This window comes from Manis javanica, chromosome 7, assembly GCF_040802235.1.
Source record: "Manis javanica isolate MJ-LG chromosome 7, MJ_LKY, whole genome shotgun sequence".
Lineage (NCBI taxonomy): Eukaryota > Metazoa > Chordata > Mammalia > Pholidota > Manidae > Manis > Manis javanica.
The window spans coordinates 66,977,592-67,002,575 of NC_133162.1; the positions used below are offsets into that span (position 1 = coordinate 66,977,592).

Consider the following 24,984-nt stretch of genomic DNA (forward strand, 5'->3'; position numbering starts at 1 on the left):
CTGCCTGCCCAGGTGGGGCTGGGCCTGGGCATTGCCCTTCGGAGCTGGAGGCTTTGACCCTCCTCGTCATCCCAGAACCCCAGGGGAGGCACAGACACAGGCACCGCTGAGATGTGGTGCTTGGTGGCCAAACAGCAGGACTAGACTGCTCCTGGGGCTTGCTCTCCTTTTCGGAGGCCCAGCTGCCCCTTTGCTTTCTGCTGCCTGGTCCTCCTGCTGTCCTGGGCATAGGAGGTGAGTCTGTTGCTGGCTGGGAGCTGGTGCGGAGTGATGATGCTGCACAGGGAAGAGGTACCAGGAGCGGCCTTGGAGTGAGGAGCCCAGCGTGGGGAGCAGCCTGAGGTGTGCCCCTGGCCGGGCTTCCCTGACTGGCTGCCCTTCTGGTGTGTACGTCCCAGGTGGCATCATGCTGCAGCAGATCCTGCGTGACATGTACATTGACCCTGAGCTCCTTGCAGAGCTCAGTGATGTGCAGAAGCACATCCTCTTTTACAAGATGCGGGAGGAGCAGCTGAGGCGCTGGAGGGAGCGTGAAGCTTGGGAGGCCCTGGCCCAGGCAGAGGGCTTCAAACCTCCGAAAGTCAAGCAAGGTATGTGGCCAGGAGTCAATGAGAGGCCGACCACTAGCTTCCCAGGAGGTGGAAAAGTTACTGATGTCAGTCTATGTTCTTTAAAATGGGCACTTGTGTAATGGCGGCTGGGGACTTGAAACTTGTTCTGGGAGCATCAGGTACCATTAGCCTGGGCCTCTATCTTCTGACCAGGTCTGTAGGGCTCTAAGGCTGCAGAGGGGGCTACCCAGGGACCATGATGGGGTTGGAGAATGGAGACTAGCTTTGTCTTGTGGGAGGCCCAAGTTCTGAAAACACACCATTGGGATCTCACATTGTGTTCAGACACAGGTTGTGATTGCCTGGTAAGGGAGATGGCATGTTCTTGAACCTCACCAGTGGCTCTGGGTCAGAGGGCCCTGTGCAATGAAGACATGCAGGTCCTCCTTCCTTTGTGTGTGTGGTGGGGTGCTTCTCAGTCAGGGCCAGCGCCAAGCATTGTGCCCTGCATCCCTACCCTCATGTGTGGGTGCCTGGATCTCCACTGGGCATCTGGACAGCAGGTGGCAGGGCATGCCTTGCACAGTGAGTGACCAGCCCCAAATGGCAGTGTTAACTGCAGACAGGAAGCAAGGGCCCAGCCTACGTTTCAGTTGGGTGATGTGCCATCATGTGCCCATCAAGCCCGTGCACTGGTGTACCCGTCAATGCAGGCACACCCAAGCAGTCCGGCTGCCAAGGCTCGGTGCCAGACTCAAGCTGCTGCTGGGAACAGTACTTTATGTGGACACCACACCCTACAGTTTGCAAGCTCTCCTTCACTTTCCACAACAACCCTTCTTTTGGCCTTCATACTGTTCATCAGAGTGAAGTGTAGACTTGATGTGTTTAAAGTTTGTAATCAGCACAAAGTCCTATTTCTGGACTAGGCATGCAGGCTTCTTGGTGGCCTAGCTCCTGCTCTCCACTTCAGGCTCCCTGCTGGATGGTCCCTGGCACACGCCATGGGCTCCACTCACACCCATCTGGACAGGCTTGCTCTAGCATCTGTGCTGCACACCAAGCCCTTCCTGTTGGGAATGTCCCCTGCCTTCACCCGCCTCACAAATGCCTTCAGGACTAGCCCCCACCCCTGAGGTCTTTGGGGGATGCACTTGAAACAGGGAAGTACTTGCTCCTCTGCAGCTGCTTGGCATGTAGGACCCATCCCTACCCTAACTGTTGCCACACTGTCATTGCCATCCATCATCTGCTTGCCTGGCTCTCCCAGGGGACGGCAAGCCACTGGAGTAGGAGACCATTTTCCATTCTGTTTTCCATCCTTGGGTCTAGCACAGAGCTGGCACCTAGTGTTAAATCCCTGTTCTGAATGAGACACAGCAGGACTGCAAGCATAGAGAGCTGTGCCTTGGCTGTGTGTGGCTTTGCCAGGGCTGGCCTTCCATGCTGGCTGCACTGGCAGCTGTGTCACTGGTAAAAATGACAGGCTGCCTTTCCAGCCCCACCCGGTATGAGTCCCGTGGCCTCACATCATCTGTGCAGTGGCTCTTCAGGGAGGAAGACAGATGCCTAAAAATTTGACTGCAAAAATATTTTTACAGTGATTTGTCGGACATTGACATCTACATTTTCATGTATAAATTATACATTAAAGTCGTTCGGGTTTCTGGTTGCAAAAGACTCTTTTCTGGGTAATTAATTTTCTGATTTATAAAGAATGTAACAGTGGAAACACACTGAGGAATGTGTGTATTCCAGGTCAGGATCCCGTTTGGAGCTCCGCTCTTTGCCTCAGACCGCAGGGAAGCCCTGGGGGGCTGGCTGTGCCCCAGAAGGCTGCAGAGCTTCTTGTGTGGGGTCCGGGATGCACAGTCCTGCTTCCTGTCCTTGGATAGTGATGAAGGGTTGCAACCAGCCCCACCTTGTCTGTGAGCTTTGCATTCACCAGATGCCGGTCCTCCCTGAATGTTCCCGTAGCCCTGCCAACCCATTTCAGATGAGGAAGCTACGCCTTACAGAAGGGACACACTCCATTCAAAACCACCTAGATGCTCAGCAGTGGAGTGTGGACACTCATCCTGTTTTTGCTTTGACCTTGGCTTTGGTGACTGATGTTTTTCCATCATTAACTTCTGAACTTGAACTTCAACAGATGAAGTGTGCATACATTCATTTGTTTATTTATTCACTCATTCTTTCCCTTATCCAACATTACAAAGGGCTGACTTGGGTGAACTGCACAGAGTTCTGGCTTTTGAGACCATGGGTAGGTAAATCACAGGGAACACAGCTCCTGGAGTGCCAGGAGCAAGGCTTGGTGCAAAGCCGCTATAAGGTGGCTCAGGGCAAGAGTGCGTGGGGACAGGCTCCACCTTTTCTCTCCCTTTTCATGCATCCCCTTCCCAGGTTTTGCATTCCCCCTGTCCCCAATCTGTTCTGAAGGAAGCATCAGTTGTACCTGGCCAGCCGAGGTGTGTGCCGCCCCTGGGGATCCCTAAGCACAACTTACTCAGTCCTGGTCAGCCTGGAATGACTACCTCCTCCTGCCTACCGCCCCAAGTCTTGTCTATCCCTTAAGGCCTCCCTCCCACCCTCTCTTTTCCGAGGACGTTTCCCAGCTCCTAACAGGCCTGACCTCACTGACCTTAGGGCCTGGGATGCCCTCTCCTCAGAACTTCTCTGCTGTCCAGTTGTGCCTGTAGACACTGGTGATATGGATCTCTCTAGTTTACAGATCCCCAGGGGTTTTATTGATCCTGGGAGACACATTTGGGGCCCATACAGAAATAAGCTGGGGTGAATATGATAGTCATGGTTGGGCACATGTTACTCCCCACATCTGAAAGTATTTTTTTTTTTTTTGGTAAAATACACACAACATAAAATTTACCTTTGTAACCATTTTAAAGTGTACAGTTCATTCATTCAAAATGTTTTGCAACTAGAAGACATTCTAGTTCCAAAACATTTTCATCACCCCAAAAGGAAACCCCTTACCCATTAAGCAGTCTCTCCCATCCCCTTTTCCCTGCAGCCTTTGGCAATACTGATCGGCTTTCTGTCTTTATGGATTTGCCCCCGCCTTCTTTTTTCTAATGCATCTGTTTGCTCGTTTATGGTCTGTCCCTCCATTCATCTGAAAACACCCTGAGACCATTAACATTGCTGCATGGTTTCTATCCCATCTTCTGGAACAAGGCCTGGGAATATGGTTGGGGTCATGAGCTTGACTGAAGGGGCAGGTATTAGAAGATTTCTTTTTTGAATGAAAGGTTGTGTCCTATGCAGTGTGACCCCTCTCCTTAACCTCAAAAGTCTTCAGTAGGAATATAAAAAGACCACTATTATAGTCGTGGTCTGGGACATGCTGTAGAAGCCAAAATACAATCTATAATATATAAGTAATGGCAATTCTTTCTCAATATCACCTCTAACTCATAACTCACTCATTTTCATTTCTTATTTTAGGATTTTGACTTGGATTTTAGGTTTGACCAATGCTTCTTTTTTGGTCTTTGCATCTGCTTAGTGTATATTTGCCTCTTAATTCCTCCCTCCACCCCAGCCTTTTGATAACAATTTATCTTAGGAGAATCTATTGGACAATGTTTATTAAATAGCACATGCTACTTTAAAACCAATTTTTTTCTCACTTTGTAAGTTGAAGTATCATTGACATATAATCTTATATTAGTTTCAAATATACAATCCAGTGGTTCAACAGTTCCCCATATTATTAAATCCTCACCCCCAGTAGTGCAGTTACTATCTGTCAACACAGAAAGATGTTACAGAATCACTGGCTATATTCTCCATGCTGAACTGCCATCCCTGTGACCAACGTACATTATGATTGAGAATTTTTGTGCTCCTTTATTCCCCTCGCCCTCCCCACCCACCCCAACCACTCCCCCATGGTAACCACCAGTCACTTCTCTGTGTCTATGTGTCTACTGCTCTTTTGCTCATTTTGTTTTGCTTTGTTTACAACCTATTTAAAAAATGTACTTGAGCCCATTTTCTCTCTCTATCAGGAATACAACATTATCTCCTGGACACGAGAAACATAAGGGCAACTTTATATTCTTCTCCCGATTTTGGTGGTATGATCAGGAATTTTAGATTGCTTTTGTTTACATCACTTATTTAATCTTTCAAGATCTGTATTTTGTGCTTACAGTAGGGGTTTCATAATGAGTTCCTAATAACAGTAACTATGTGGACATTAACCCCACTCTGTACTGGTGTCATTGCTCCCAGGAGTTTTTTCCCTCTGAGGGGGAAAGTGATAAATATTTTATTCCCCCCTCGCCCCCTTGCACCAGTGATCTGGCCAGTCTAGCAGCATGTTCCCCGTTGGTAGGAGCCTCGGTGTGTCACATACAAGTCACTAAAGGTCAACGGAACTCTTGCTTGGAGCTGTCCTCTGCAACATCCTGTTCTTGCTGACATAGTGTGGCAGGACACCACTGATGTGGGCACACTGATTTTCTTCAACCCCCTTCTTGATCGTTTCTGTTAGTTCCAATGGTCTTTCAGTTGATGCACTTGGAAGATGTAGGGGCTATGCCTGCAGAGGTGCACTGCGGGGCTGGAGGAGGGGATACCCCAGTTTCTGGACTTCGGAGCCATTGTTCATGGCCCCTTTTCCAGGGCACAGGGGACAGTGCATCTGGGGCGGTGCCCTGGGGGGAGGGGTTGGGGAGGCCACTGACAGAATCACAGACGGAGTGCCAGATTACCTACCATTAGCGGCCCATTCTTTTTGTTGAGAAAATATTTCCTGTCATGCAAATATTCAAGGTACCATTTTGGGCAGAGGGGGAGTGTTTGATCTTTTTCAGAGAATATATGTGTTGAGGAGAGAAGAGGTATCTGGGGGTGGGGGGGTGGGGTGTCCAGAGCCTGTGGAGGACACTGATCAGTGCCCAGCAGACATGAGATGAAAGGTATCCTGTGCCAAGGTAATTGAGAATTTGGAGCTGAGTGTGGGTCTGAGGGCCCAGTTAAGGTAGCAGATGAGCACCGAGGCTGCTCTAAGCTTCCGAATGGAAGCCCCGAAATCAGGCAGGGACATCATGAGAAGCGTGTCTGTGGTGACACAGGGCTGCCCCACCAGCCCAGGGGAGCACCCATCACCTGCGGCTAGGGCCATGCAGCTCTCAGCAGACCACATTCACTCTCTGGACTCTGCTAGATCTTTTCTTGAGAGAATAGCAGTGTCACAGAACTTCTCCACCCTTTGGTTGGTTGATGCTATTTTCAAAATGCCCCCAGCATGGTGGAATGGAATCTGGTCACCTGGGTTTTTATTTGGGCTCCATTTTGATCTTGGAAAGTCACCTGTGCAATGTGGATACATCCCTTTCCCAACGGTTGTCGGCAGGATTCAAAGAATTTCTTCAGCAAGTGGAAAAACGTCTGCCACTCCGTGAGGCATGTTAGACTAAAGTGGTGTTCCTTTCCTTCCTTTCCCTGGCCCCTTCACCCTGGTTGTGAGTGTGTGGCTGGGTGTGGGGCCCCTTCCTGGGCAAGGCAGTGGCACAAAGGCTAGGGATCTGAGAGTTGTGTGTGCATGTATGCATGTGTGTGTGTGAGTGGCATGCGCTCTGCTTGCTCTTTGGGGCGTGGACAGAGGGCTGGGGCCCAGACCTTTTAGCTCCATCTGCCTGATCTGTGAAACCCAGTGTGGGCCTTCCATGCAGTAGGTTTGTGGACTTGACTTTGATGGGGCCCTACTTCTGGATTCCTAGCCCCATGCTCTGCCTCCAAATTGCAGACTGAAAGGTGGACAGCCATGCTGATGGGTGAGCTCCTCAGTGGTGATGTTGCTCAGCTTCCCTGCAGCTCAGCCCCTAATCTGTAGTGGGGGAGGGTTTCTGGGCGGTTGTGAGGATGAATGAGTCTCTATGCAAAGGTCCCGAGCTATCCCTGTGCGCTCAGCACTGGCTGTGGGCCTCTGCTCCTTGCAGCCCACCACCTCACTCCCTCCCTTCTCCTTCCTGCCTTCCCTAAGTGCAGTGGTGTGGTTCTGAGGCCACTCTGTCTAGTGCGGGGCACCAGGGTCCATGCCAGCGCTTTCAGAAACTGAGGAGCCCAATCTCCCAGGTAGGAAGCGAGAGGAGGCTGCCAGAGGCTGCTGTGAGAGGACGCGAGGACACACACAGTGATGGCTCTTGGTGCCTGGCAGGTGTAGATGTTCTCAGGGATGAGGCAGCAGTTTTCTTGGCTGTAGAGAGAGATCAACTTTATGTGGAACCCTTAATTGTTGGCTCTGAGATTCTGTATCTAGAAGGAGAGAACTGAAGACACGGCCTCGTCCAGCTGAAGTCCTTTAGGTGGGGGAGCCTTCAGGGGATCCCAGAGAGGGGGCCTAGGTTCTGGAAGCTAAGGAGGAAAGGCCAGGCAGAGCAAGGCCTAAGAAAACTCACCCAGCTGGAGGCCTCCTCCACTACTGGCCTGGGTCCTTCAGTGCCTCATTTATCTCACTTAGGGAATAGGGAGCTGGGTCCTTGGCATTTCAAAAAATCCAAGACAGTCATAGCTGGAAGACACTATTATTATTTAAAAAATTTTTATTAAGGTATGGTTGATATACACTCTTATGAAGGTTTCACATGAAAAAACAATATGGTTAGTATATTTACCCATATTATCAAGTTCCCACCCATACCCCAATGCAGTCACTGACCATTAGGGCAGCAAGATGCCACAGATTCACTATGTGCCTTCTCTGTGTTACACTGTTCTCCCTGTGATCCCCCACACCAATGAGACACTATTATTTATAAATAACTAAGAAAGCTTTAGATTAAACCATGATACACCATTGTTTTAAGACACAACCTGATTTCAGAAGTATTAAAATGTGTATCTTCAAATTGGTGAACTAAGTGATTTATCAGTTTACTCCACCTGGGTTGAGCAAACTGAGTCTCAGGAAGGTTAAGCCACCTCCCTGGGAAATGAGTGGAATGTGGGTTTGGAATCTGAGTGCAGGACTGCTAGGGTTCAAGTTCCCATTCTTCCCACTGCAGCACACACAGCATTTCCTCCTCACAGCGGCTCCCATGGGAAAGTGATACGGTGCAGGTGATTAACAATCAACATGAGAAAAGCAGAAACAAATTTATAGAAGTAATAAAATATGAGAGAATACTGGGGAGAGTGAAGGCTTTCTTGTAAGACCCAACAAGAAGGAAAATAAAGATAAGTATGATGAGATTAAAAAATTTTCTTCGTAAAAGATACCAAACGGAGTTGAAAAAGAAAACAGGGTAGAAATGAGAGAAAAATATTTGCAACATATGGTATGGGCAGAGGATTAGTATCCAGAGAATATAAAGTTCCCTGAGTTGGTTAGCAAAAGGCAAACAATAGAATAATGGGGAGAAGATATGGCAAGCAATTCACAGGAGTGAAATTTCAAATTTTGAACCACATGACCACGTGGAAAGTTGTGCAACCTCTCTAGTCAACCCTATCAATGTAAATTAGAACAATAAGTTAAGCAAAGGTTAAAGTAGTTTGGTAGTTCTGTTAGTTCTGTTGTTGATGATCCAGGGAAAGATAGACTCTCTCTCCTACACGGCCTGGGGTGGACATATCACAAGGGGCAGGGTGCTTGTCCTTTTCTGATATTTCTGCCACTCCCTGCTGCTCCAGGTTCCCACCTCCCTGTTGCCCCTCCCAGCAGGGAGGTCAGCAGCGGCAGTTTCTGAGAACAGCCCCCTGCTGGTTATCTCCTCACTGCCTGTAACCCGACCCCATGTCTCAGCTCCAGCTCAGGGTTGCTGGGCTGAAGTAACAGGTTGCAGACAGCTGCCTGCCCACCTGCTGTCTCACCCAGTAGCTAGTGTTACTGCTTTCGAGGTTTTTCTCATATAAAAATTAGCGAAGCTTCTCTGGTTTTCCCGTTTGGACCCAGGTTTTGCATTTGACTTTGGGGTCTAAATTCTTTGGGTGCCTTTTCACAACTATTTCCTCCGGATTCTTACAAAATTACATGACTTTAGGCCTTGGGCATCATTTCTTTTTTTTTTTTTTTTTTTATTGAGTTAACAACAATAAAATTCTGTATAGGGGGGGCTCAATGCAGTTCTTACATAGTGAACGAATTCTTACATATTTATTGAACTATAAACAATCATCATATTCGTTTGATTTTTTTTTTGAGAGGGTAACAATGTTAACATCTCAAGCCTAGTTCTCTTCAGTCTCCAATCTTCTGAAGCATAACGAACAAGTTCTTACATGGTGAACGGAACAATAAAATTCTGTATAGGGGGGTCAATGCTCAATGCACAATCATTAATCCATCTCAAGTCTAATTCTCGTCAGTCTCCAATCTTCTGAAGCATAACGAACAAGTTCTTACATTGTGAATGAATTCTTACATAGTGAATAAATTCTTACATGGTGAACAGTACAAGGGCATTCATCACAGAAACGTTCGGTTTTGATCACGCATTATGACCTATAAACAATCAGGTCAAATATGAATATTCATTTGATTTTTGTACTTGATTTATATGTTGATCCCACATTTCTCCCTTTATTATTATTATTTTTTTTATTTTTAATAAAATGCTGAAGTGGTAGGTAGATGCAAGATAAAGGTAGAAAACATAGTTTAGTGCTGTAAGAGGGCAAATGTAGATGATCAGATGATCAGGTGTGTGCCTATGGACTAAGTATTAATCCAGGCTAGACAAGGGCAGCAAAACATCCACGGATGCAGAAGATTTCTCTCAAAGCAGGGGGGGGTGAGGTTCTGAGCCTCACCTCTGTTGATCCCCAAATTCTCACCTGATGGCCCCCCTGCGACTGTGCCTGTCTTAGGTTGTTCCTCCCTTGAGGAATCTTACCCGTCTCTGGCTAACCAGTCATCTTCCGGGGCCATACAGGGAGACGTAAAGTTGGTAAGTGAGAGAAAAGCCATATTGTTTGAAAAGGTTAGCTTTTTACTTCTTTGCAGATTTATGCCCTGTGGCTTCTATGCCCAGCACTTGTCTCGAGGTATCTTTACCACCTGGAGGAATTATGATATTCGGTAAATTCGATATGAGGCACGAATTCTATTTAAGGGTTGTAATTAGGAAGAAAGAAGAAAAGCTACAGATGTAGCATATGGAAGGAAACATGGGAGGATTGATTATTTCTTTGACATATCTTCTTGTAGAGTACCTTAAGTATGTATAGGTTTTAAACTACTAACTAATTTGCACACACATATTAACATAATAGGAATACGGTGACATAAACAAAGCAAATCTATAATTACCATCCATCTCCAGTGAAGCCAAGAAAACCATTTAGGCACCCTAGGCATTTGTGAAAATTTGTCTATAATATGATGGATATTGTCCAACTGTACTTGAACAGTCTGAGAGAAATCAGACAAATTAAAGCAGCCCATTTCTGGGATCTGTTCACATCCCATATGTTCTTTTAACCATAGATAGTCTATAGTCATAAGATTTTGGAGTGCTACACCTTGCACCCCTCCCAACTCCTGGCTGAGTTCCAACAGTACAGATCCGGTCAAATTCGTTGTCTCACTGTATGCACATGCCAGCCTAGACATCTCCCTCCTCATTCCTATGGCAAGTCCAGGAGACGGTGGGCTGGATGCAGCCACAACCGCAGCATCGTCCGGATCCCTGTGGAGGCTTTTTGATGATCATCCCCCGGCACAAGTCCTCCAGAGAGTGCTGATGCCGGAAGCTCCTCCTCATATCGTATCTTAGTTTATTTTCTGGGTATCCAAGCTAGGCCTTGATCTTCTGCATAGAAACAAACAGACCCTTTGCCCACACTTTGACATGCCCTCTATACCACTGTGCAGAACTCATTGGAGGTCAGCACACAGTAAGTGCTTTTTATTTATTTATTTATTTATTTATTTTTATTAAGAGAAAGGAATATTATCAGAAAAGAGTACCTCCACAGCTGATCATCTGACCCCCTTTAAGTGATCAACATTAAGGATATTTAAAGCATGCGTTGATCTTTGATTTACCAATAGTTTTATCCTATCAAGGAGTAATCCCCCTTTTCTTTCTTTCTTTCTTTCTTTTTTTTTTTTTAATTTTTAATCTACACTTACATGAAGAATACTATGTTTACTATGCTCTCCCCTATATCAGGTCCCCCCTAACAACCACATTATGGTAACTGTCCATCAGCTTAGCAAAATGTTGTAGAGTCACTACTTGTCCTCTCTGTGTTGTGCAGCCCACCCTCCCCTTTCTCCCTCCCCCCCATGCATGCTAATCTTAATACCCCCCTTCTTCTTCCCTCCCCCTTATCCCTCCCTGCCCACCCATCCTCCCCAGTTCCTTTCCCTTTGGTACCTGTTAGTACATTTTTGGGTTCTGTAATTCTGCTGCTGTTTTGTTCCTTCAGTTTTTCCTTTGTTCCTATACTCCTCAGATGAGTGAAATCATTTGGTATTTCTCTTTCTCCGCTTGGCTTATTTCACTGAGCATAATACTCTCCAGCTCCATCCATGTTGCTGCAAATGGTTGGATTTTTCCACTTCTTATGGCTGAGTAGTATTCCATTGTGTATATGTACCACATTTTCTTTATCCATTCATCTACATGGACATTTAGGTTGCTTCCGATTCTTGGCTATTGTAAATAGTGCTGCGATAAACATAGGGGTGCATCTGTCTTTCTCAAACTTGATTGCTGCGTTCTTAGGGTAAATTCCTAGGAGTGGAATTCCTGGGTCAAATGGTAGGTCTGTTTTGAGCATTTTGATGAACCTCCATACTGCTTTCCACAATGGTTGAACTAATTTACATTCCCACCAGCAGTGTAGGAGGGTTCCCCTTTCTCCACAGCCTGGCCAACATTTGTTGTTGTTTGTCTTTTGGATGGCAGCTATCCTTACTGGTGTGAGGTGATACCTCATTGTAGTTTTAATTTGCATTTCTCTGATAATTAGTGATGTGGAGCATCTTTTCATGTGTCTTTTGGCCATCTGTATTTCTTTTTTGGAGAACTGTCTGTTCAGTTCCTCTGCCCATTTTTTAATTGGGTTATTTGTTTTTTGTTTGTTGAGGCGTGTGAGCTCTTTATATATTCTGGACGTCAAGCCTTTTTCGATGTGTCATTTTCAAATATATTCTCCCATACTGTAGGGTTCCTTTTTGTTCTATTGATGGTGTCTTTCGCTGTACAGAAGATTTTCAGCTTAATGTAGTCCCACTTGCTCATTTTTGCTGTTGTTTTCCTTGCCTGGAGAGATATGTTCAAGAAGAGGTCACTCATGTTTATGTCTAAGAGGTTTTTGCCTATGTTTTTTTCCAAGAGTTTAATGGTTTCATGACTTACATTTAGGTCTTTGATCCATTTTGAGTTTACCTTTGTATATGGGGTTAGACAATGGTGCAGTTTCATTCTCCTACATGTAGCTGTCCAGTTTTGCCAGCACCATCTGTTGAAGAGACTGTCATTTTGCCATTGTATGTCCATGGCTCCTTTATCAAATATTAATTGACCATATATGTTTGGGTTAATGTCTGGAGTCTCTAATCTGTTCCACTGGTCTGTGGCTCTGTTCTTGTGCCAGTACCAAATTGTCTTGATTACTATGGCTTTGTAGTAGAGCTTGAAGTTGGGGAGTGAGATCCCCCCTACTTTATTCTTCTTTTTCAGGATTGCTTTGGCTATTCGGGGTCTTTGGTGTTTCCATATGAATTTTTGAATTATTTGTTCCAATTCATTGAAGAATGTTGCTGGTAATTTGAGAGGGATTGCATCAAATCTGTATATTGCTTTGGGCAGGATGGCCATTTTGACGATATTAATTCTTCCTAGCCATGAGCATGGGATGAGTTTCCATTTATTAGTGTCCCCTTTAATTTCTCTTAAGAGTGACTTGTAGTTTTCAGAGTATAAGTCTTTCACTTCTTTGGTTAGGTTTATTCCTAGGTATTTTATTCTTTTTGATGCAATGGTGAATGGAATTGTTTACCTGATTTCTCTTTCTATTGATTCATTGTTAGTGTATAGGAAAGCTACAGATTTCTGTGTGTTAATTTTGTATCCTGCAACTTTGCTGTATTCCGATATCAGTTCTAGTAGTTTTGGAGTGGATTCTTTAGGGTTTTTTATGTACAGTATCATATCATCTGCAAATAGTGACAGTTTAACTTCTTCTTTACCAATCTGGATTCCTTGTATTTCTTTGTTTTGTCTGATTGCCGTGGCTAGGACCTCCAGTACTATGTTAAATAACAGTGGGGAGAGTGGGCATCCCTGTCTGGTTCCCGATCTCAGAGGAAATGCTTTCAGCTTCTCGCTGTTCAGTATAATGCTGGCTGTGGGTTTATCATATATGGCCTTTATTATGTTGAGGTACTTGCCCTCTATTCCCATTTTGCTGAGAGTTTTTATCATGAATGGATGTTGAATTTTGTCAAATGCTTTTTCAGCATCTATGGAGATGATCATGTGGTTTTTGTCTTTCTTCTTGTTGATGTGGTGGATGATGTTGATGGATTTTCGAATGTTGTGCCAAGCTTGCATCCCTGCGATGAATCCCACTTGGTCATGGTGTATGATCCTTTTGATATACTGTTGAATTCTGTTTGCTAATATTTTATTGAGTATTTTTGCATCTACATTCATCAGGGATATTGGTCTGTAATTTTCTTTTTTGGTGGGGTCTTTGCCTGGTTTTGGTATTAGGGTGATGTTGGCTTCATAGAATGAGTTTGGGAGTATTCCCTCTTCTTCTATTTTTTGGAACACTTTAAGGAGAATGGGTATTATGTCTTCTCTGTGTGTCTGATAAAATTCCGAGGTAAATCCGTCCGGCCCCGGGGTTTTGTTCTTGGGTAGTTTTTTGATTACCGTTTCTTTGCTCGTAATTGATTACCAATTTCTTTGCTTGTAATTGGTTTGTTTAACTTTTGTGTTTCTTCCTTGGTCAGTCTTGGGAGGTTGTATTTTTCTAGGAAGTTGTCCATTTCTTCTAGGTTTTCCAGCTTGTTGGCATATAGGTTTTCATAGTAGTCTTTAATAATTCTTTGTATTTCTGTGGAGTCTGTCGTGATTTTTCCATTCTCATTTCTGATTATGTTGATTTGTGTTGATTCTCTTTTTCTCTTAAGAAGTTGGGCTAGAGGCTTATCTATTTTGTTTATTTTCTCAAAGAACCAGCTCTTGGTTTCGTTGATTTTTGCTACTGTTTTATTCTTCTCAATTTTGTTTATTTCTTCACTGATCTTTATTATGTCCCTCCTTCTGCTGACTTTAGGCCTCATTTGTTCTTCTTTTTCCAGTTTTGATAATTGTGATGTTAGACTATTCATTTGGGATTGTTCTTCCTTCTTCAAGTGTGCCTGGATCGCTATATACTTTCCTCTTAAGACTGCTTTCGCTGCGTCCCACAGAAGTTGGGGCTTAGTGTTGTTGTTGTCATTTGTTTCTATATATTCCTTGATCTCTATTTTGATTTGTTCATTAATCCATTGATTATTTAGTAGCATGTTGTTAAGCCTCCATGTGTTTGTGAGCCTTTTTGTTTTCTTTGTAGAATTTATTTCTAGTTTTATACCTTGGTGGTCTGAAAAATTGGTTGGTAGAATTTCAATATTTTGGAATTTACTGAGGCTCTTTTTGTGAGCTAGTATGTGGTCTATTCTGGAGAATGTTCCATGTGCACTTGAGAAGAATGTATATCCTGTTGCTTTTGGATGTAGAGTTCTATAGATGTCTATTAGGTCCATCTGTTCTAGGGTATTGTTCAGTGCCTCTGTGTCCTTACTTATTTTCTGCCTGGTGGATCTATCCTTCGGGGTGAGTGGTGTGTTGAAGTCTCCTAAAATGAATGCATTGCAGTCTATTTCCCTCTTTAGTTCTGTTAGTATTTGCTTCACATATGCTGGTGCTCCTGTATTGGGTGCATATATATTTAGAATGGTTATATCCTCTTGTTGGACTGAGCCCTTTATCATTATGTAGTGTCCTTCTTTATCTCTTGTTACTTTCTTTGTTTTGAAGTCTATTTTGTCTGATATTAGTACTGCAACCCCTGCTTTCTTCTCACTGTTGTTTGCCTGAAATATGTTTTTCCATCCCTTGACTTTTAGTCTATGCTTATCTTTGGGTTTAAGGTGAGTTTCTTGTAAGCAGCATATAGATGGGTCTTGCTTTTTTATCCATTCTATTACTCTATGTCTTTTGATTGGTGCATTAAGTCCATTTACATTTAGGGTGACTATTGAAAGATATGTACTTATTGCCATTGCAGGCTTTAGATTCGTGGTTACCAAAGGTTCAAGGTTAGCTTCTTTAGTATCTTACTGCCTAACTTAGCTCGCTTATTGAGCTGTTATATACACTGTCTGGAGAGTCTTTTCTTCTCTCCCTTCTTATTCCTCCTCCTCCATTCTTCATATGTTGTGTGTTTTGTTCTGTGCTATTTTTAGGGGTGCTCCCATCTAGAGCAGTCCCTGTAGGATGCCCTGTAGAGGTGGTTTGTGGGAAGCAAATTCCCTCAGCTTTTGCTTGTCTGGGAATTGTTTGATCCCACCATCATATTTAAATGATAGTCGTGCTGGATACAGTATCCTTGGTTCAAGGCCCTTCTGTTTCATTGCATTAAGTATATCATGCCATTCTCTTCTGGCCTGTAGGGTTTCTGTTGAGAAGTCTGATGTTAGCCTGATTGGTTTTCCTTTATAGGTGACCTTTTTCTCTCTAGCTGCCTTTAAAACTCTTTCCTTGTCCTTGATCCTTGCCATTTTAATTACTATGTGTCTTGGTGTTGTTCTCCTTGGATCCTTTCTGTTGGGGGTTCTGTGTAATTCCATGGTCTGTTTGATTATTTCCTCCCCCAGTTTTGGGAAGTTTTCAGCAATTATTTCTTCAAAGAGATTTTCTATCCCTTTTCCTCTTTCTTCTTCTTCTGGTACCCCTATAATATGAATATTATTCCTTTTGGCTTGGTCACATAGTTCTCTTAGTGTTGTTTCATTCCTGGAGATCCTTTTATCTCTCTCTATGTCAGCTTCTATACGTTCCTGTTCTCTGGCTTCTATTCCTTCAATGGCCTCTTGCATCTTATCCATTCTGCTTATAAATCCTTCCAGGGATTGTTTCACTTCTGTGATCTCCTTCCTGACATCTGTGATCTCCCTCCGGACTTCATCCCACTGCTCTTGCATTTTTCTCTGCATCTCTGTCAGCATTTTCATGATTTTTATTTTGAATTCTTTTTCAGGAAGACTGGTTAGGTCTGTCTCCTTCTCAGGTGTTGTCTCTGTGATCTTTGTCTGCCTGTAGTTTTGTCTTTTCATGGTAATAGAGATAGTGTGCAGAGCTGGTACAAGTGACCGCTGGAAGAGCTTCCCTTCTTGTTGGTTTGTGGCCTTCCTCACCTGGGAGAATAGCGACCTCTAGTGTCTTGTGCTGGGCAGCTGTGTGCAGACAGGGCTTCTGCTTCCTGCCCGGTTGCTATGGGGTTTATCTCCACTGTTGCTGTGGGCGTGGCCTGGCTGGGGCTGCTCCTCCAAAATGGTGCAGCCCCGTTGGATGGGGAGTGGCTGGGAGGCTATTTATCTCCATAAGGAGCCTCTGTGCTCCCTGCTGCCCAGGGGTTGGAGTGCCCAGAGATCCCCAGATTCCCTGCCTCTGGTCTAAGTGACCTGTCCTGCCCCTTTAAGACTTCCAAAAAGCACTCTCCAAACCAAAACAACCAAAGGAACAATGAGAGAGGGAACAGAAAAAAAAAAAAAAGGAAAAAACACTTGATTTTTTTTTTCTCCTCAGGCGCCGGTCCCAGGCACCCGCTCACTGGTCCTGCTACCCTGCCTCCCTAGCACCAGGGTCCCTGTCCCTTTAAGGCTTCCAAAAAGCACTCGCCAAAAAGAGAAAAAAAAGAAGGGGAAAAACATGCGATTTCCTCTGTCCTCAGGTGCCTGTCTCAGGTACCTGCCCACCGGTCCCGCAGGGGAAAACACGGGATATTCTTTGTCCTCAGGCTACGGTCCCAGGCACCCTCTCACCAGTCCCACCGCCCTGCCTCCCTAGCACCGGGGTTCCTGTCCCTTTAAGGCTTCCAAGAAGCACTCGCCAAAAAGAGGGAAAAAAAGGGGAAAAACGCGCGATTTCCTCCGTCCTCAAGTGCCAGTCTCAGGCACCCGCCCACCGGTCCCGCAGGGAAAAACGCGGGATATTCTTTGTCCTCAGGCACCGGTCTCAGGCACCTGCTCACCAGTCCCGCCGCCCTGCCTCCCTAGCACCGGGGTCCCTGTCCCTTTAAGGCTTCCAAAAAGCACTCGCCAAAAAGAGAAAAAAAAGGGAAAAATGCGCGATTTCCTCCGTCCTCAAGTGCCGGTCCCAGGCACCCGCTCACCGGTCCCGCCACCCTGCCTCCCTAGCAACGGGGTTCCTGTCCCTTTAAGGCTTCCAAAAAGCACTCGCCAAAAAAAAAAAACCACTCCGGTTTCTTTCCACTGGCCGGGAGCCGGGGGGAGGGGCGCTTGGGTCCCGCCGGGCCGGGGCTTGTATCTTACCCCCTTCGCAAGGCGCTGGGTTCTTGCAGGTGTGGATGTGGTCTGGATGTTGTCCTGTGTCCTGTGGTCTCTATTTTAGGAAGATTTTTCTTTGTTATATTTTCATAGCTCTATGTGTTTTTGGAAGGAGATTTCCACTGCTCTACTCACGCCACCATCTTGGCTCCGCCCCCTCTATTATTTTTATTTTTTATAAACTGCTGAAGTGGTATGTAGATGCAAGATAAAGGTAGAAAACATAGTTTAGTGTTGTAAGAGAGCAATTGTAGATGATCAGGTGTGTGCCTGTAGACTATGTGCTAATCCAAGCTAGACAAGGGCAATAAAACATCCATGGATGCAGAAGCTTTCTCTCAAAACGGGGGGGCGGGGTGAGGTTCTAAGCTTCACCACTGTTGTTCCCCAATTTCTCACCTGATGGCCCCCCTGCGACTGTGCCTGTCTTAGGTTGTTCCTCCCTTGAGGAATCTTACCTGTCTCTGGCTAACCAGTCATCTTCCGGGGCCATACAGGGAGATGTAAAGTTGGTAAGTGAGAGAAAAGCCATATTGTGTGAAAAGGTTAGCTTTTTACTTCTTTGCAGATTTATGCCCTGTGGCTTCTATGCCCAGCACTTGTCTCGAGGTATCTTTACCACCTGGAGGAATGATGATGATACTCGGTAAATTCGATATGAGGCACGAATTCTATTTAAGGGTTGTAATTAGGAAGAAAGAAGAAAAGCTACAGATGTAGCATATGGAAGGAAACATGGGAGGATTGATTATTTCTTTGACATATCTTCTTGTAGAGTACCTTAAGTATGTATAGGTTTTAAACTACTAACTAATTTGCACACACATATTAACATAATAGGAATACGGTGACATAAACAAAGCAAATCTATAATTACCATCCATCTCCAGTGAAGCCAAGAAAACCATTTAGGCCCCTAGGCATTTGTGAAAATTAGTCTATGATATGATGGATATTGTCCAACTGTACTTGAACAGTCTGAGAGAAATCACACAAAGCAACCCATTTCTGGGATCTGTTCACATCCCATATGTTCTTTTAACCGTAGATAGTCTATAGTCGTAAGATTTTGGATCGCTACAACTTGCACCCCTCCCAACTCCTGGTTGAGTTCCAACAGTACAGATCCGGTCAAATTCGTTGTCTCACTGTATGCACATGGACATCATTTCTTTTTATGCTGTCATTTCCTCATATGTTTATGTGCTGGCTACTGTGACTGGGTTTTCACAGTTGGACTCTTGGAGATGCTAAAGATTAGGACTTCTGGTCCCTGCCCCCCACTGTGTGCACCCCTTCATTTTACAGATTAAATTGTTTGTGCCTCAGATGTTCTAGAGCAAACTGAGCTGGCAGGGAGCAGGAGTAAGAGCAGGGCCCAGAGACCCTCCCTGGCACTTTGACTGGGCTGTGTCTCAGGACTGGAGGGAGTTGGGTTTAAGGTGGGGCATTGTGGATTTCCCAGTGGTAATTACACCAAGTCCTAATACATACGGAACATTGTGGTCCTGGTGGAAGATACTGGATTTGTCCCTTCTTCTCACAAGAGAGGTGGAGGCTTCTGTCTGAGACGTGGCCTGGAGCGTGGTGAACCGTTTTAGCAGCCATTTGACAGTCACGAGGCTGGAGGGAGTGAGGGGAAGCTGGTTTAGTGTGACCCGACTCCATATTTGTGTTGCACACTCACAGTGAGGACAGTTCTGAGTACAGCATAAGGCAGCCTGGCATTCTTGATGATGTACCTTATGCCCACACCATGCTGGCCTTCATATCCTTTGTGCCAGAAGCAGTGTGTATGATGGTCGGAGAGCCTGGGTTCAAATTTTGGCTCTGACCACTCCTTAAGGTGGCTGATTTCTACTTACTAATTTGAACTTCGCAAATTACTCAAGCCTTCCTGAACCTCAGTGTCCTCTTAGGTACCTGGGGGGTGATGATACTAGAACCTATAACCCAGATCTGTGGGTAAGAGAAATGAGATGGTCTAGTAGAGCCTTGCATGTTCAAGCACCTGATAAACATTAGTATAATCACATCTCTTGTGTGTCTAGTGGAGTTTTTTTCTGTTTTATCCAAGATTAAAATTTGTAACTTAAAACCAAAAGTATCTATGTTAAGGGAACACACTAGCTTTTGGGGCAGCTACCTTCCTGTTGGATTTGTTGGAAAGCACGGTTTTATCAGAAGTGGTCTTGCCCTTAGGAGATACCTATTTATTATCCATCCATCTATCTATCTAGATTTATTTTAAGGAATTGGCTTACATGATTGTGGGGGCTGGCAGATCCAAAATCTGTAGGGTAGGCCAGCAAGCTGGAAACTCAGGCAGGATTTCTGTTTCCATCTTGAGGCAGAATTCTTTCTTCTTGGGAGACCTCAGTTTTTTGCTTTTAAAACTTTTAACTGATTGGATGAGGTCTGCCACTTATGGAGGGCAATCTGCTTCACTTAAAGCCAACCAACTGCACATATTAATCACATCTACAAACTGTCTTCACAGCAATATCTAGGCTCATGTTTGACCAAACAATTGGGCACATAGCCTAGCCACAGTGACACATAAAATTAACCATCACAGCCTGTTAGTGATTCTACCTGTATGTAGTAAACACCTACTGTATGCAGTGTGCCTCCACTGTGAGAGATGTTAGGAGTTTGCTTATTAGTCCCCTCAATCTGGCTGGGGTAGCCAGACACTTTGGTAAGGCCATGCTAGGTAAGGATTCTTCCAGCCTATCCCCCAGAATCCAAGAATAGCAAGTATGGTCTGGAATCAGAAAGCTGTCTGCATCTAGAGTTGTTTTTCTCCTGGTTTCCTGTTGGTGCTTCTCTCAGTGCAACTGCTCCAGGAGGTCCAGGTTGCAGTGCTGTTCACCTGCAAACACAGTCCCCTTGTGCTAGCCCACATCTGAATCCAGGTGGCCTTTCCCCTCCGAGAGCCATTCGCACTCATTCTGTTTCTCAGGTTAGATTCTCTTCAGGGGGCATCTGGTTGGCCCAGCTCTGCTTCCCATCTGTGAGCAAAGAGGCTGGGGTCAAGGAGAAGGCAAGGCTGCTGCCTTTCAGTTAGGAGGAGAGCTAAAAGTGAAGTGGGATATGATGGGTAAACTGAGAATATCTCTATCCTGGGTGAACCATCTTATTTTGATTGACCCAGACTTCCCTGGTTTTAAAACTGGAAATTCTGCATCTCAGGAACTACCAGTCACTCTGTCTCTGATATAGAAACACACTGCCATGAAAACTTCAAAAGAAAAAAGTGGTTTTAAGGAATGGAAGAGTTGGTGCCATGTGAGTGCAGAGGAGGAGTCAATGAGAAGGGAAATCTTCCAGGGCCATTTCTGGAGGCAGTGACCCTACAGTGGGTCTCAGAGGAAACCTAAGTCAGACAATGGAGTGGGCATTTATGGCTTGGGCTTCCCAGCACCTGAACACCCTTTCTATTTAGGGAGATTGGAAAATAAGGGGATGATATTACATTTCCCACTCCTTCACTGCTAAAATGTGAACATATATATGGTGTGCAAAGTAAAGGTCCAGGTTCTATTTGCTGGAAAAAAATCCTTTTTCCATTGCATTACCTTGACACTCTTGTTGAAAGCAATTGACATATATGTGTGGGTCTATGTTTGGGCTCTATTCTGTTTCACCCATGTGTGTATCTACCCTAAGCATGATACTATCTGTAACTCTATAGTAAGTCTTGAAATCTTTTTTCATAAAAAGTTATGTATGTTAGTGTATAACAGATTTGCCATTTTAAAAATAAATATAAAAAATTCTCTGTTTTAATTTTGAATATGGTAAACATTGGTAGATATGATTCACATAAACAAAAGCTCTCTGAGATACTCAATATTTTCAAATAATGTAAAGTGGGCCCGAGAGCAAATTATTTGATAATGGCTTCCCTACAGGATACATTGCATGTAATGAGTTAACTTTTCTGCAGTATATGTAAGCTGGTGCTATCTATAGACCATCCTTGGGTGAACTGAGAAAAATCATCATTCAAATTACGTTTTATAGGGCTTATTTTTCTCACAGGGCCCCAGTGGAGAAAGATTGTTCTAGACATTAATAAGTTAATGCATATAAAACATGTTGAACCGTGTTTAGCAGATAAGCTGTCTGTAGATGTTAGCTGTTACTATTGCTTTTATTAATTGTTGTAATCATATGGTAGTTATGTGTATTCAAATATCTTCTCTTACTTGGTGGCTTGATTTTTAATTGCCTTTATGGTGTGTTTTTTTTTTTTTGCATAGAAATTTTAAGCTTTAATCTGTATTCAAATGTACCAACATTGTCTCATATAGTTTATTCTTCTTATGTTTCCTGTAGAAGGAATTCTTTCCTTTGCCAAAGTTGTAATGAAAGGTATGCTTTTATATTTCACTCTAAAAGTTCCCAAATATATTTTTCACAAACTCATGAAACCACTTTTGTCCATATCACCAGTGACCTCCACGTTGCGGAGGACAGGGCTCAGTGCCCAATCTTCAATCCATCCACCTGTTAGCAGCCTTTGACACAGTTGGTCTTGTCCTAATTCCTGAAATTCTTTCTCCCCTCGACGTCCTGGACATCATTCTCCTTTGGTTATTCTCCAGCCTCACATGAGTCTCTGTCCTTTTCTGCTCTGGGGGTTTTCCTCCTGCCTGAGTGTTGGCGTGTCCTAGGCCTCTGCGCTCGGACCTCTTCTCTTCTCCACTCACTCTCTTCCTGCTCTCAGTCACTTTTGTGGCTTTACATATCCATACACTGATGACTCCAGAAATTTATATGTGAGTTCCAGCTTCTCCTCTGGACTCTTATTTTATTCAGTTCCCTATTGGATATCTAATAAGCATCTCAAACTTAATTTGGCTGAAACAGGCGCACTGATATCCCCACGCTGGTTCTTCTGTGTTATCCATTTCAGGAATATGACCATTTATCCATTGCTTCAGCTGGAGTATCTGAATTTTCTTGTTCTCATTTTTTTTCACAATTCATATCCAAAATTTAAGCACATCCTGCCTTTTCCTTCAGAATATACCCTAAATTTTAACCTCTTTATGCCTCCCCCAGCAGTACCACTTCGTCTAAGAAATGGCTGTCTTTCACCAGGACTATTCCAAATGTTAAATGGCCTACAGGCTTTCTGGTTCCCCATCTGTTTTCCATGCAGCAGGCAGAGAGAACATTTTGAAATATAAGTGTGATTGCATCACTTTCCCCACTCTGCCTTTCTAATGACCTGTCATCTCACCCTGAATAAAACCCAAGTCCTTATCAGGGCTGCCAGCACCTGGCATGCCTGGGCTTGCAGTGTCTCCAGCTTCACTGCTAGCTCCCCCACGCCGCTGCACCCATGGCAGACTTCTTGGTGTTTCTTGAAGTGGCCAAGCATATTGTCAGCATCTGGCTTCAGTAATGATCTTTTTCAGGTTCCTGTCTCACCTTGAGAACTTTTGTTCCCCTTTTCCCTGTAGGAGTCACACATTCCTGGTGACCACTATTTGCTTTGGGACCCACATGGAAGCCCGAGGCTTCTGTCCCTCTCAGTGTTCACTTCTGTCTGGTATAGATTCTGTGGAGGCATTTCTTGTATTCCTATGCATTTTTTCATGTTATTTTCTATCTATTATTGTTAAGTGTTTGGAGAAGAGAGGTGTATCTTCATGAGGGCATCAAAAAGAAAGGCCCTTAAGCCTATAATTTTTTTTTGAGCTCACTGTTACCTATGACCATATATATGTATTATATATATATATATTGCTGCATTTTCTACCCTACATAATATGTAATTTCAATTTTGATTTCCTCTAAGATTCATAGGTAATCAAGGACATATTTTCTTTATGATTCAGTATTTAGTATCTTTAATGGCAATCCCCCCCTACTGATCTCTAATTTTTGTATTATTATTAGAGAACATGGCTTATACAATTTTTTTCATCAAAAGAAAAAAATATATTCTCAATGTTTGAGGACTAAAGTTCTACACGTGTTCAGTGAAATTTGTTGATTATGCTATTCAAATCCTCTGTGTTGTTAATTTTTAAAACCTATTTGAATCCACCAACTTCTGAAATAAATACAAGGAAACTCCCTACCATGAATATATACATTTTCAAATTCTCCTTGCATTGTGAGGAGACTCTGTTTTAAGTAGTTGTCTGCCATGCTCTATGTTGTATCAAGGTTTGTGACTGTTACATCTCTTTCCGGGTTGTGTCTTTTGTTATCACATAATATCCTTGGTCTTATTTAACACACTTGTCCTTGAACTTTCCTTCTCTGACATCGCCACAGTTGCTTTCTTTCTGCTTGCCTTTGCATGTTTGCGGTTGCCTAGCTATTTATTTTTAACCTTTTCCTTTTCTTAAATATGGCTTTTATCTAAATAATGCACAGTTGTATTTTATTTTTTATCATATCTGACAGTCTCACACTTCTAATAGAATTAATTCTGTTCACATATTTGTGTCAACGAACATGCTTAGGGCTTAAGGCTTCTGTGTGTCTTGTGTTTGTTACTTGTACCAATCAGTGATGTGCTTGACTGTAACAGAATACACAATGAAAAATTGCTTAATTAAATATTTCATATTTTAATTGTTATATTTCATTTAATTATCATAGAACTTTATTCCTCAAAAGTCCTTATTTTCTTCAAATCATGAGAAATCTGGAGGTGTACTGCAATGGGTAGTATTGTTTTAGCTGCTCACTTGATCTTTCTGCTTACTTATCCTTAGCATGTAGCCCTCTTCCTCATGGTTGCAAAAGTCTTCCAGCAACTCCTGGCATCACTTCTTTATTCCGGGAAAGAAGAAGGAGATGAGGCAAAAGAGCAAAGGGTGAAGGGGTTTCTCCCATGGAGTCTTCACCTTTTGTTTGGAGAAGGAAAGCACATCACTGGGACTTCTGCCTATATCTACTCTGTCAGAAATCAGGACAGCTGGTCACTCTTGAACTGATCACTTACCAAGGAGAATAATATTACATGGAGCTTTAGACCCATTTTATTTGTCGTTGAAGCTGGGGTAGAAACTTGCCTCTCCTGAAACTAAGAGACCTCTGTTACTCCCTGAGCAAATTGGGGGTTTCTGATAAGGGAGAAAGGTGGGCTGGAATGGATAGTGGGTAGATAACTGACAGTGTCTGCTGTGATAGCTACCCATTTTTTATTGTTTTCTCTCTTCCCTATACATGTTTTTGCAGGATTGGTAAGCCTCTTATCATTTACTTTTTCCCACTATTACTTTGAAAGTTGTATAATTCTAATAGTGGTTGCCTCCCTGCTTCTATCAATCATAATTAAACCTGTGTTTCTGTATTACTATGTTGCTTTTAACATGCAGCAAAATAACAGTACCTTCTATATTAGTCAGGGAAATTAATGCTGACTTCTGGAACAGATAAGCCCTGAAGTTGCAGTGAGTTTATATAGGGAAGGTTTATTTCTTGATTACATCACAGCTTGATTTGGATTGGGTCGCTCTTCTGTGTGACTTGCTTTCAAACCTTGACTTGTTGATCAGTCTGCTTTTTTGTAGCAATTCTACCATCTTGGAGTCACCTATTCCTAGCTGGGTGGCTAAGAGGCAGAATGTGGAAAAAACAAATCAGCTACAAAAGCATCGGTCTGAAAGTGGTACAAATCACTTCCCCTGACATCCATAGACACATTCAGTCATGTGGCCCAATGGGACTGAGGGAAGCTGGGAAAAGTAGTTGTCTGGTGGACTCATGGAGAATAAATGAGGTGCTGGACATATTATGGTTGCTGTCACAAATCATTCTGCCCACTCACACATTTTGCTCTCTTTCTCTGTGATACTGCACTCACCATCTATGTAAGGGAGACACACTCAAGTCTCACCCTGTCACTGC

The 24,984-nt window shown here is 43.8% G+C and overlaps 1 protein-coding gene across 1 annotated transcript in view; it reads left to right on the forward strand.

Moving 5' to 3' along the window:
- SH2D4B (SH2 domain containing 4B) overlaps nt 1-24,984 on the forward strand; it is an 88,485-nt gene that overhangs the window by 14,627 nt on the left and 48,874 nt on the right. Inside the window, exons 3-4 of the mRNA XM_073240042.1 lie at nt 232-291; nt 399-590. Coding sequence (XP_073096143.1) covers nt 232-291; nt 399-590 — 252 coding nt within the window. The remainder of the gene's footprint in view (nt 1-231; nt 292-398; nt 591-24,984) is intronic.